Raw genomic sequence first — 14,269 nt, forward strand, 5'->3', positions numbered from 1 at the left:
ATTATTCTTAAACTTTAACTTCAATTCAATATGATGAAGGTGACACATTTGGACAAGTGTGTTAGTTATTTGTTATCTGATTCCGACTTTATTTTCCGACCAATAACCAAATCTTGTTAGCCAGTTATTAAATGATAAGATTAAATGATTTCCGGGTTTTCCATGGATACTGGCGCCTGACTCGCATCCTGTTACAGAAGCTCTGTTACATTTGTAAAAAGGAATCGCTATTTTCATAGTTTTTTCTCGTTTATCACAGCTCTAGTTTTGCGCTTGAATGTGAATGTATATAGTCTGATACTTTTGCTTCAGTTTTCAGTGAGTTTGACCAGTTAAGATAGTTTAGATTACTTTGGCATTTTTACGCAGGAGTTCCCCTTGGCACTCATGCAACGGCAGCAAAGGCGACAATCTGACACTTAATAATTAACCTCCCTACTGTTTCCTTGTCAACCTGTAGATGTGTCATTATAGGAGGGGTAACTTAGAAATAAGAGTACTAAAGGAAGGTAAATCCAAAATACCAAGCATTATTTTAGAGGGCTATATAACAAGGTAATACCTGCATTCTATTTCATGTTAAAGTGATTCATGTGAGTGTACCACTCCAACGTTAACACTACAGAGGAAAGATGCCTAAATACAAAGGGGTCATAACGACTGAAGACCGTCTCCTTGCCTCCACTTGGGATCATGTCCACATTAAACTAGTGGGGACAGCGGGGGAGAGCCGACGCAAAGCTCTTTCTACTGGACACTTTTTGTTCAAGGCTGGATCTGTAAGTTTGACATTTTAAATACATTCCTAGACAAATATTGTCAACTTGTTTATTTTACTATATTAAATAATTGTCAAAGTAGTTGACAATAATGTTTGTGTAATAATGATTTACATTTAATTTACCTTTCATTGGACCTAATCTCAATGAAAGATTAAATCATCAAAGATGTTAATGATTGTGAATGCTAATGCAAATAAACGTGTTTTTAGAACTAATGACAAGCTATATATAGCTTTATAGAAGATATATCACACTTCTCTCTCGCCCTGTCCACCTGTAGGTTTTAAAATTTGAGCTGGACTGCAAAAAGTCCATTGGCAAACTGGTACTGATTGAGCTGAACAAAAATCCCCGTCTTCTGCTGCCACAAGACCCCTGGTTCCCTGCCAAGGTGGAACTCAAGTCCCCTGAAGGAGAGACCTTCCACTTCCCCATCTATCGCTGGATCACCAACAAAGAAGTTCAACAGTTCAGAGAGGCCACAGGTACATGGAACTTGTCACCAAATTGGTTATTGTATTTTGTATTAAAGTGCTATAACATACCTATGTTAATACGTATGTTAGTTCTGGAATAAGTTGTATACAATTAAAGGTAGGCTACATTATGCAAGATTTTACATTTCAAGTTAGCTTCAGTCTAAACCCTGCTTCGAAAAAGTAAGGCATGTTGACATTTGTTTTTTAATGAAGCAAAAAGATTTCTCTATGCTGCCTATACCCGTTAAAGTTAGCATCTACATACGATTGTGTTTCAGAGTACAATCCAAACAATTATGAAAATATATGTATTTGCATATTGTACCTTTTTATGGTCTTCTATCAAGCGTTGCAGCTTGTTTAGTGTTTGATGACATCCAGCCTTATGCGAGCCAAAGCAGAAAGAAAGAATTGAAACTGAGAAAGGAACAGTATTGGTATGTAATTTATATTCATAATGGATTTATAATAGCACAAATCACATGCTTATTGCAATAATTGTATAATTGCTTGCTTAGGCAATGAAGTAAGATCCCTAACCTTCATGCAGTTTGTTTGTTGCCCAGTCAGTGGGCCTAATGTAGAGATGATATGAGATCCGCTCACAAAGCAGCGAAAATCAAGATCACAAGACGCTTTGGTAGCACAGCAGGTGTCGGGGATCAGAAATCACGATGCAGAATATCTGATCTGGCGTAGCTGAGACCAAATATCAGATTGAAATGTAGCGCTAGCATTTCTTAAAGAAGTTCCAAACCCAAAAATCTTAATCAAATGCATGACTTTTTAAAAACGTAGAATAAAATGTTAATATGGACTCAAATTGCCGACTAGGGGTTATTATACGCATGGTAGTGCGCATGTTAATTGTAACTGGCAGTTTTGGGTTTCCAGATAAATCAATCAAAAGTTGGGACTACCCTCGAATCTATTTTAAGCTAATGGAACTAAAAAAGCCTGAAAGCGTTATGGCAGTTTTTTACCTTCGGATTCTGGCCGGGAATAGCTCCACAATGGTGTTTGGTTTTTCTTCTACGTGAAAGGTTTGCTTAATAACTATTAAAGGCTTCCACACATCATAGCTCAAGTGTATAGTGCAAAAGTAAGCTGAAGTTTATTGTTTCCCTGAATTCATCCGGAGGCATATTAAATCCTGCAAAGACTCACTCATCTAGGCCATTTCAATTGATAAGCTGGACTAAAACGCATCCAAAACGCCAGACGGGAGCAGCATAAATAGACCCCACGTCGGAAGAACCCCCTTTAAGAAAAGCCAAAAAGCAGTGTTAAATATAATTATTTGTGAATATGTTTTTACAAATAATGCCGCATCCATGTACTTTGCTATCAAGAAATATGAAATACAAATTTAGGACAAAAGGACCCTGGTTCAAAATAGCTTTGGTGTGTGGAGCCCTCACGGGAGAAATTATTTGGTTAATTTAGCATATTTCCCTAGCACATTTCAACAATTCATACGACAATTTGTTATTCTAGTGAAACCAATCTTACAGTTTTAAGCTAACTATTCTAGCATTGATAGTATTGAATTGTTATTAATAAATTGTTGTACTTTTATTATTAAATTGTTGTACTTTTTGAAATATTTTCCCCAGCTGGAGCATTTATGCAGAGGGGATTCCTCACTGTATGAAGGTTCACTGTGTTCATTCCCTACCTGACGAGGTCCGGTTCTCCTTCACTAAAGAAGTAGAGTTTGGACTCAACGCTTTACAAGGGTATTGTTTTTTTTGTAGTGTTTGAAAATTATGCTAATCATTTATTTGAGACAAACTAATAAATAACATCAATTGACAGTGACAAGTAGCACAATTCTGAAAATGGTGTGATGCTTTTTAAATCAACTTTCATCAATCAATAGGCTAAGTGTGGTACTATGCTTAAAGGGGACATATTATGAAAACAGCATTTTTCCTGGGATTTGGGGTGTTGTTGTGGGTAGATGGTGCTCTCACACGCATACAAACTTTGAAATAAGTCTGTACATGATTCTTTGAGTGAGACACGCATTTCTGGAAGCAGCCCGCCTCCGGCTACCAAACGAGCGAGTCAGTTTCGGCGCCCCATCCTACGTAGGAAGGGGGCACATTTGAATATTAGCTCCCGCTTCCCCTCTGCCCTCCAATCAGAGCATCGCTAAGATTTTGTGGACCAGCGGACGAGCAGCTCCGGCGGGGTGAACTCGGCGCTAGCCCTGCAGCTAAGCTACGGGAGTCCCTTTCTCTGGCGCCGAGCTCACCCCGCCGGAGCTGCCGCCGAAGGGAAGTCGGGAGGAGGAGACATGGAGTAGAAAGGGATTGTACTCCCGGAGCTGAGCTGCTGGACTGCCACCGAGCTACCCCAGCCGGAGCTGCTCGTCCGCCGGAGCTGCTAGTCTGCTGGAGCTGCCACCTAGCTTCGGCGCCAGTTCAGCTCCCGGAGTACTCCTCCGGAGCTGTCGGACTGCAGCCGGACGGCTTCGACGGAGGCCGGCAGCTCTGGAGCGGGGAGCTCGGAGGAAGTCCGGCAGCTCAGCTCCCGGAGTACAATCCTTTTCTTCTCCATGTCGCGGTTCATGGACTTCAGAGAGTCAACGCCAAAGCTCCTTCCCCCCAATTCTTCTCAACCATGGCCGAGATATCCCCCACTACGAGTCTTTACTTGTGGAAGTAGGCTACCAGAGACGTCAGACACAGTCTTTATTATTCATAATATCATCCGAGGCGCACATAGCTTTTGGCCGTGATATTAGATAGATTATATAAATACCCGTATATAATATTATTATTATGTTATATTATATAATATAGATATAGAGCTCCAGGAGTCAGCAAACGGCAACAATCCCTTCTCCTCCATGCTGTGGTTCAGTCTGACAGCTCATTGGTCAATGGGCGGCAGCTCATTTGCATCAATGCTACAGACATCAGAAACAGCGCATTCTGAAGGGACTGAAACATAGGGATATAGGTAGACTAGGCTATTTCCAGCAAACAGCTTAAAAAAGATGTTTTCTGGAACTCAAATACTATGTTTACTTGTTGGGAAAACAACATAATATGTCACCTTTAAGGTCTTTGTGTTTTCTCTGTCCAGGATGATAGAGCTGAAACTCCACAGACTAGCGGACCGTAAAAAAAAGTGGACGAGCATTGATGCCATCGGCAAAGTCTTCCGCCACAAACAAACTGCACTGTCTGGTATAGACTGATTCACATTAAGTTGATGGCTCATGTTGATGGCTCATGTAGGGGTTTTACTTTAGATATTGAAGGCTCTGTAGAAAGGATGGTAACCGTTTGAGAGCCAATTTGATGGTGATTCTGTCAACATTGAGAAACGATAATACAATTGTGTTTATTTTATTGTGTGACGTATTAACTTATTGGTTTAACGTTGGGGTTTGAAAGGTCCCTCATTGTTTTTTAATGAAGCGCGGCCGAACAGAAAAGAGCATAGTTAATGCATATTGACTATTGGTAAAAACAGTATAATGCCCTCTGTCGTACGCTAACCTTGGCTCAGATATCATTGACGTTTCTGACTTCAAACAAGAATTATAATGCGAATCACTTCCTGAGTTAAAGAGATGATACAAACCCGCCTGTCTCGGTATGAGACAATTTGGATTTTAGAGCGCTACTATGGCGACACATTAGTGCCATAATTCACTAATGTGATAAAAGATGCATTCGGGCGTATTATATTATTCCACACGCGTAGATATTAACTGCGAGCGCGCAAATGATCTCTGCACGCGCAAAACAGCCTCTCATGCGCGCAAATTACCTCAGCGCGCCGAAAACAGCCTCTCGCGCGCGCAAATTACCTCAGCGCGCGCAAAATCTCTCGCGAAAGATGTTTTTACGCTCTCGCTCGAATTAAATTTTGGCACTATGTAGGAGGGAACCAAGGCAGGGCGGGCTTTCCTATGATTGGCCGTTTCTGAAGCGCGATATTTGATTGACAGCCCTCCTCAGCCCTCTCATTCAATTCTGAATTGTACAGTAAATGGCTGAAACGATAGTTACGTATTGTAACTCAAGATTCTATGAGTATAGCCGCAGCCTTTTAAGTGTCGGCCTCATTGTCCTTTAAATAGCTGAAGAAAAGCTGTTTATTGGGAGCAGAACGTCCGCCGGCACCCGACTATATCTGCGAAATGCGGACGTCGTTGAGGCACGCCGCACGCGGACGTAATTGAGGCCCACGCTGTTGGTGGTCGGGGATTACAAATTTTTCAGTGCTACGGCTCACGCCTAGGGATAACCCAATAGCGATAGCCTTAAAAGGCTGCGCCTATACTCATAGAATCTAGAGTTACAATAAGTAACTATCGTTTCAGCCATTTACTGTACAATTCAGAATTGAATGAGAGGGCTGAGGAGGGCTGTCAATCAAATATCGCGCTTCAGAAACGGCCAATCATAGGAAAGCCCGCCCTGCCTTGGTTCCCTCCCCCATAGTGCCAAAATTAAATTCGAGCGAGAGTGTAAAAACATCTTTCGCGAGAGGTTTTGCGCGCGCTGAGGTAATTTGCGCGCGCGAAAGGCTGTTTTGCGCACGCAAGCCGCGCAGAGATCATTTGCGCGCTCGCAGTTAATATCTACGCGTGTGGAATAATATAATACGCCCGAATGCATCTTTTATCACATTAGTGAATTATGGCACTAATGTGTCGCCATACGCTACCAGCTAACCCCCCTTAGCGTATGATGGGAGGGAGCAGAGCCGGAAGGTTTACACTAAAATATTACTAGTTTCTGCGCTCTCTCTTTGCTACACTTATATCGTACTTAGATCAGCATTATTAAAATAATGTTTGAATAAATGTGTTCTAAGCCTCTGTAAATGAATTCACACCATGCCTTCTGTTTGTAGAATACGTTCAGCAGAACTGGATGAAGGATTCTCTATTTGGCTACCAGTTTCTAAACGGTGTCAACCCAATGGTGATCCGTCGTTGTTCGGTGTTGCCGGAAAACTTCCCTGTCACTGATCAAATGGTGTTCCTCCACGGCGGGAAGAGCCTAGCAGAAGAGATGCAGGTGTGTGATTCCCCTGGACGGTGACCTCTGAAAGATTCAACATGTTTTTTAGGTGCTTGTATCATTGTTTTTGATGCCTTTTGTTGGGCTGTGTGCAAGCACTTTCAGAGAGTGCAACTTGGGTTCAAGATATTTTTTCCTCACATTTGACATTATAGTGTGTTGTTACCGTACCATTATTATATACCAAGTAAATACTGTGAAATAACCAACGTGACAGCATGTACTTAATGTAATAACAGTGTTAGAGGTTAGGAAGGTTAGGAACAGGAAATCATATGAATCGCATTGCTACATACTAAGTACATAGGCCTACAGTAAACAGTGTGTAAATTACACTAAATGTAAAGTGTTACCTTTTTATTTTATATTGTAATTAATAGAGGACACAAAGTGGCAGCAACACAACTGTTTTTAGTAGTTCAGCAGTTAAATATATAAAGAAATACTTTAATCAGGGGCAGAACTATCATAGAAGTCCAGGTTTGCAGGAATGCCATCATTGTAATACATATTTAAAAAACACCCTAGTCATTTAGAACATTTTCCAAACTCATATTTAAACAGAGCGGCAACATATTCCTGTGTGACTACAAACTCTTGGATGGACTGAAAGCCAACATGGTTAATGGCAAGCAGCAGTACCTGATGGCCCCACTCATCCTGCTCCACAAAACCCCTGAAGATCAGCTGATGCCCCTAGCTATCCAGGTAAGGGTTGATATTAACACTTGTTTCCATCCCCAAATGATGGCTGATGTATGGAAACTTTATGGAATAACTGTATGTACCGGTAACTCCATGGAAACTTTTAGGAACTCCCAATATTAATCAAAGTGATTTTTTCAATTCATTCTGTGAGCATTGTCCCTTTTCTATAGTTGAAGCAGGAACCATCAAAGGACAACCCCATCTTCTGTCCTACCGACTCAGAGTACGACTGGTTGTTGGCCAAGATGTTTGTCAGAAGTGCAGATTTCCAGGACCACCAGCTTAACTCCCACTTGCTCCGCACTCATCTTCTGGCAGAAGTCTTTTCTGTCTCACTCCTGCGTAACCTGCCCATGGTGCATCCACTGTACAAGGTGACCATTGTTTTGCATAATCTCATAAACTCTCAATATAAAATGTTAATTAAAAGAGAACAGAACAGAACCTTTCAATATGATACATGTGAAAAAAATATGTTCTTTCCTCTTTTGCGGTAGCTCCTGGTTCCACACACTCGCTACACCCTCCAGATTAACTCCCTGGCCCGGAACCTACTCATATCTGACAGTGGATTTTTCAATAAGGTAGGGAGCAGACCATATTTATATATGTTGTTGCCTTAAAGAGGAACCGTCACATTCAGTTAATTAATTGTATAAGAGAACTGCGTCATGTGTTCTGAGACAAAAATTGTGGAAACATTTCATGTTGCATGTCACCTTAATTATATTAACCCCTTTAATTAAGATATATCATATGCCTTATGATATCTCTTGTTTATTTAACTTATGTTTATTTAAAAATATGCATGTGATTGTGATATTGTAGCAGCCCTTCAGATTATTTATTGGTCGTCCTTTCCAGCCTGATTCCAGCCTGGTTAGTGTAACAAAGTAAATGCTTCCCAAGTTCACCTCTTCGGGTGGACAGGCTATGCAAACGATTCTGCAACGAGCCACGTCATCTATAACCTACACCTCGCTCTGCATTCGGGATGACATCAAGGAGAGAGGGCTGGAGTCTGTGCCCCACTTCTACTACAGAGACGATGGCTTCCACATGTGGGACATCACCAACAGGTAATAGAAACACTTATAGAACATAAAAACTGTCAAACTATAGACATAAACCATCGTACTACGTTTATTGTACAATAATAGCCAAAAAATTATTTTTGGTGCCGAACATCACTCCTGCTCTTGAAATGCTAAACATAATGTCAGCCTAATAATAGTAGTAGTTATTGGTTTCTTTGGGTGTGTGCTTGTTTAAATGTGTTCTGATATTGGTCTGAACCTAGAACCCGTTGCAGGAAACTTAAATTGTTTCAACGGTAGCCTATAAATGTTAAAGCTGTAGTAGGTATGATTTTGGGGAACCTTTCTCACATTAACGCACTCACACACGGTCTACTGTGAGTGAGTTTCATTGGCCAATTAGCAGTAGTGCAGAGATATTCCATTCGCAAGTTTCACAATGAGGCCCACTCCTTCCGACCAATCAGAAGCTTAAAGAGAAATAGCCTCAGCCCTGGCTGTCAATCAACTATGTGCACACGGTTTCAGGCAAGCTTAGCTTTTGGAGCATAATACTTTCTAGCTAGCAATACTAGCTGGTCGAAAAAGTACTTCGTTACATGATAAACCTGGTCGGGGGCTTCAGCTGCCCCTGAATAATACTGAGCCCCCTCTAACTGGGAATTGATGGTGTGTTCCTGTATCCTCGGACACCAGCCTTCTCAGCCCCCTCATCCCAAGACCCCAGTCATTTTGTGGTGAACCTGAACAGACGGGAGCACAGGTTATAGGAGGATCTCAGGATCGCGCCCCATGCGATCCTGAGAGTTGCCTTTATTAAAACACACCGCACAAACAATGAAACACACATGATATCGCCCACAACCAAGACTACACAATAATTAATAACAAAAGACATCAGACTGACCTTTAACAAAACTGAACTATGAAATCATATTTTTCATTTGCGTAGGTGAGGATGACTGTTGGCTGCTTGTTGTGTGATTAGTTGATTCGTGTCATATTGTAGTGTGTAGTTTAGTTTTATTAGTTATTGTGTGTTGCATCAAAATGTAAAAAGTTGTATTTTTTTTGTGTGTTGCATCAAAATGTAAAATGTGTGTCCCGCAATCCTAATTCTTTGGCACCGCTACTCTATATGTATGATACAGGTTTGTTGAGGGAGTTCTTGGCTACTACTACAAAGATGACTCTGATGTCCAGCGAGACACAGAGCTACAGACCTGGGTTCTGGACATCTTTGAACATGGATTCCTTTCACGGCCAGAATCTGGTGAGCTTCAAGCAAAATTAATAAAATCATGTTAGGTGAAGAAATACATTATTATTATATATATTACTCTGGGATAGGCATACTGTAGAACTCATTTTATTTAATCCAAGTAACGATTCTTTAATATAAAAATGCATAATACTCAGGAATGCTGCAAAAATTGAACACTGTAGCTGAGCTGGTGAAATTCGTCACCATGGTGATCTTCACCGGTTCCGCCCAGCACGCTGCAGTCAACAGCGGCCAGGTCTGATTTTTTCACTAATCTAAATCATTATTTTGGTCCCTTCTTGACAATTAATGTTTTTTTCTAATCCACTTATTTTGATTATTTGTCAAAATATAGCAAAAAATGTGAACTGATAATGATTCATTTTTAGTTTGACTACGGTTCATGGATGCCCAACACTCCACCGACCCTACAGCGCCCCCCGCCGACCACCAAGGGAACTGCAGATGAAAGGTCCCTCCTGGAAACTCTCCCTGACATCAACGTCACCGTTCATGGCATGGCTATCATGTGGCTGCTCAGCAAGCAGTCCAGTGATTTTGTAAGTTTGCCACACTGTTATTTTGGGAGAACATATACCGTACATCCCTCAGTATTCAGTAGACCTATACTTACTTCCTTGAGTTTGTATACTTATTCCCTGGAGAATATGCAGTATACTTCTGATAATGCCCAGAGTAGCCTATGCTATTCAAGTGTTTAATGTATACTAAGGTTTACTTAAGGGGCGGCATGTGTTTCAGGAGGAAGAGCGGGTTGGATGGTAACCGGAAGGTTGCTTGTTCGATCCCCAGCTCCTCCTAACTAAAGTGTTGAGGTATCCCTGAGCAAGGCAACTCATCCTAACAGCTCCCAACGAGCTGGCTGTTGCCTTGCATGGTTGACACCACTGTCGGTGTGTGAATGTGTGCATGAATGGGTGAATGTTCGGCAATATTGTAAAGCACTTTGAGTGGCCACTGGTTAGAAAAAGCTGTATAAATGAGGTCCATTTACCATTTACTCCCTGTCATATTTGTAGCATGCTGAATCAAAGTTATCTTCTCAATGGGTTATATTCAATGGGTTATAAATCTGTTATACTATAGGCCTAGGCATTTAACGTGTGTGTGTGTGTGTGTGTGTGTGTGTGTATTATATGTATTTAACCTGTGTTCATCCCAACAGGTGCCCCTTGGCCACTACCCTGAAGAGCATTTCTCTGAAAGAGTTCCACGCCAGCACATGGAGATCTTCAAAGGGGAGCTTGGACTTTTAAGTGCACTTATTGAAGCCAGAAACTTGAGTCTGGAAATCCCGTGCACGTTTCTGGACCCACCGTTTCTGGAGAATAGCGTAGCCATCTGAGTAGCGGAGCTATGGGGGGCAGGAGGCTCTGGTCCTGGAGGTGGACTCCCAGCTGAAGGGTTGGGTTCAAACTCCATTGTCTACACGGTCTGCTGCCTACAATACAATATGAATAATTATTAGATTTTTATAAAGTAATTGAATGTGTTAAGCATAACACACACACACACACACACACACACACACATTTTTTTACACAAACAAACCGAATCCTTTCAATCTTAATTAGGTAATTCCATAGATCGTTTCAACAGAACTTTTGTCATTTGACATAATTTTAACTGTAGCCTACAGCAAAATCTATCCAGACATGGATCTAAGAGGCTGAATCCTCAACATGCAAAATAAGGCATGCACACCAAGTTTCTTAATTTCTAATTAATCTATCGTTTTGATCTTTTAAACTCATACCGCAAATGATAGCGCCCCCTACGCACCAAACTTTTCCAGTCCACCTCGGAGATACATGCATTACCAATCCGGAATATTAACACTCACACACACAAACTAACAAACACAGATGTATGGTAATTAGCATACATTGAATTTGCCATAACTCTGCTATTTTTTACACAATCAAAACCATTCCTCAGGATTGTAATGAGGGTTATCATGAATATCAAAACCGTATTTCATTTAAGCTATGATTCTGAAGTACATTTCTGAAGATTTTCCGAAATTTTCACTGCACAGCAAAATCGTTCGTCTTTTACCAAATGTTATATCGCCCCCTATAGGAATTATGGAACGACGCTAGTTAGAGATCTGCTTACCGATGCTATGTATATAAATCCCAATTTTGAAAACTTTTGACCCTGATATGCTTTCGCTTGTTCTCTACCTGGTAGGCAAAATTTAAAAACTTTTGTCACCGCCCGGCTCTTGACGGTGGCAAAGATGGGAGACCAGACTAAAGAGTGAAATTAGCTTACATTTATTCCAAACCAAGAATATAAACAACCAAACATATATATAAATGTCAGTAATCAGTAGTGTAAGCATGTGTGTGAATGTGTGTCAAACAAATAGAACAAAAGCAATGGCTGCATCAACAAGAGCCAGCCCAGATCTGCAGAAGGGTGAGCCTTAAATAGCACCACACCAGCCCAGGTGTCTCATCAGGAAGATGACCCTCCCACGACCTGGAACCTGCAAAGGGAGAGCAAAGCAGCAAAGAACACAGAGGCCCCTAGTGGAGTGGTGGGGTCGTCACACCCTCCCCCTTAAAAACGGGATTCCCACCAGGAATGCCGACCAACCACAACTACACAAAATGTTATTTAAGTATAGCCCACGTGTTCAACCAAATATTTACAAAAAAAAAAATTCTACCAAGGACATACAATACCCCCCTCAAAATAATCCAGTTCAACCATTTGCATAATACTGACCCGCTCGGAAGAACATACCTGGCCACCAAGCAGACCCCACTGTAACCCAGCAACTCCCGCGCCTGGAGAAGCAGTTTAAGAGTACAGCAAAGAGCCATGAAACCAGGAAATTGTAACCTTATAAGTGAATCAAGGTGTTCTCGACAAAGCATCCGCCACAACATTTCGAGAGCCTTTTATGTGACGGATGTCCAAACAATATGGCTGCAGGAACAAAACCCATCTCATCAATCTACGGTTTGGGCAATGTAGAGACTGCAAAAAGGTGATAGGATTGTGATCTGTATAAACCACCAAGGGGATGCTACCAGAATCAAGGTAGACTTCAAAATGCTGTAACGCCCAAATGAGTGCTAGCGTTTCCTTCTCAATGACAGAATAGTTCCTCTGAAAGGAATTAAATTTCTTGGAGTAGAAAGTCACCGGTCGTTCAACTCCACCATCATCATTTTGGGACAAGACAGCACCTACCCCCACGTCGCTCGCATCTACATGTAGAATAAAAGGATTATCCATTTGCGGAGCAGCTAAAATGGGAGGAGAGCACAGAACATTTTTTATGTTCTCAAAAGCTTGCTGACAGGCCAACGACCAGATGTATATCGCTTTTCCTTTTAACAAATCTGTTAAAGGGGCTGCCACTGTTGAGAAGCTTTCGCAGAAACTGCGGTAATAGCCCACCAGACCCAGAAAACGCTGCAGTTCCTTTTTATTGGCTGGCACAGGATACTTTGCTATAGCAGAGACTTTTGCTTGCACTGGCCGCACTTGCCCCTGACCCACTACTTTACCTAGGTAGGTGACAGTAGCCTTAGCAAACTCACACTTTGCCAAATTTACTGTAAGACGCGCTTCACTCAGACGTTCAAACAACATCCTGATGCGAACCAAATGCTCCTCCCAGGTATTGCTATAAACCACAACGTCATCCAAGTAAACGGCACATCCTTCAAGCCCAGACACAACAATATTCATTAACCGCTGGAACGTTGCAGGTGCATTCCGCAGTCCAAAGCTCATCACGTTGTAGGAAAACAAGCCAAAGGGTGTGATAAAAGCAGATATCTCCTTTGCTCGTTTTGACAGCGGTACTTGCCAGTAACCCTTCAGCAAATCGAATTTGCTGACATACTTTGCTGAACCAACCTGATCCACACAATCTTCCATGCGCGGCAGTGGATATGCATCAGGCTTGGTGACTGCGTTTACCTTCCGATAGTCTGTACAAAACCGAGGACTCTTATCAGACTTATCCACCAACAAGCAAGGGGATGCCCAACTAGACGACGAGGGCTCTGCAATTTCATTCTCAAGCATGTACTTTATTTCTGATTCCATCACCTTACGTTTTCCCTCAGACACCCGATAAAAACGCTGGCGGATAGGCTGTACATCACCTACAACGATGTCATGTTCAATCAAATGCGTTTGGCTCGGTGTATCACCAAACAGCCCATGATAGCCGGCAATTAGCGTAGACAACTCAGCACGCCTCTCAACTGACAGCTGACCAAGCAAAGTGTCTAGGTTACGCAGCGTCTCAGAGTTTTTTAACCGGCCTCGCAGCAAACTCTCATCCGGTGGGGTCACACCATCATCCTCCTGCACAACCGAATGCTGTGGAGAACCGCTTTCCACTGTGGCTGCCACCGAAACTGACCTAACCGACCGGTCCTGCTCCTTGCCACTTGAATCAGAAACCGGTGGCGCACGCTCAAAATAGGGTTTCAACAGATTAACATGGCAGAGTTGAGTCGATTTCCTTCGTTTAGGTGTTGACAACAAGTAGTTCTGCTCTGAAACCTGCCGCAACACTGTGAAAGGACCAGTGAATTTTGCCTGAAATGGAGAAGTCACCATAGGCAACAAAGCTAACACGCGATCACCAGGACTAAACTGATGCTGCTCAGCTTTCCGGTCATACAGACGCTTCATTTTTACCTGCGCAGAGGCCAACTTCTCCTTAGCCAACTCTCCTGCTGCATACAACCGATGTCGAAAAACCATTAATGTAATCAATCAAATTTACAGGCGGTTCATGTTTTGCAACAGGATCATGCACTAAAGTCAACGGCCCACGCACCGTGTGCCCGAAAACAAGTTCGTTGGGGCTGAAACCCGTGCTCTCTTGCTCCACCTCCCTAGCGGCTAGCAGCAACCATGGAAGCCCCTCTTCCCAGTCCTGGTTCAT

General features: G+C 42.2%; 1 protein-coding gene across 1 annotated transcript; it reads left to right on the top strand.

The window, feature by feature from the left end:
* The first annotated feature begins 483 nt into the window (after positions 1 to 483).
* LOC132452541 (polyunsaturated fatty acid lipoxygenase ALOX15B-like) lies at positions 484 to 10,805 on the top strand. Its single transcript, XM_060045215.1, has 14 exons — positions 484 to 779; positions 1,063 to 1,267; positions 1,617 to 1,698; positions 2,878 to 3,000; positions 4,358 to 4,461; positions 6,143 to 6,309; positions 6,877 to 7,020; positions 7,191 to 7,394; positions 7,518 to 7,604; positions 7,930 to 8,099; positions 9,209 to 9,330; positions 9,477 to 9,577; positions 9,711 to 9,881; positions 10,508 to 10,805. The coding sequence occupies exons 1-14, from the start codon at positions 633 to 635 to the stop codon at positions 10,685 to 10,687; spliced, it is 2,007 nt and encodes a 668-aa protein (XP_059901198.1). The 5' UTR covers positions 484 to 632; the 3' UTR covers positions 10,688 to 10,805.
* The last annotated feature ends 3,464 nt before the right edge of the window (positions 10,806 to 14,269 follow it).

This window comes from Gadus macrocephalus, chromosome 23 (genome assembly GCF_031168955.1).
Source record: "Gadus macrocephalus chromosome 23, ASM3116895v1".
NCBI classification, from domain to species: domain Eukaryota; kingdom Metazoa; phylum Chordata; class Actinopteri; order Gadiformes; family Gadidae; genus Gadus; species Gadus macrocephalus.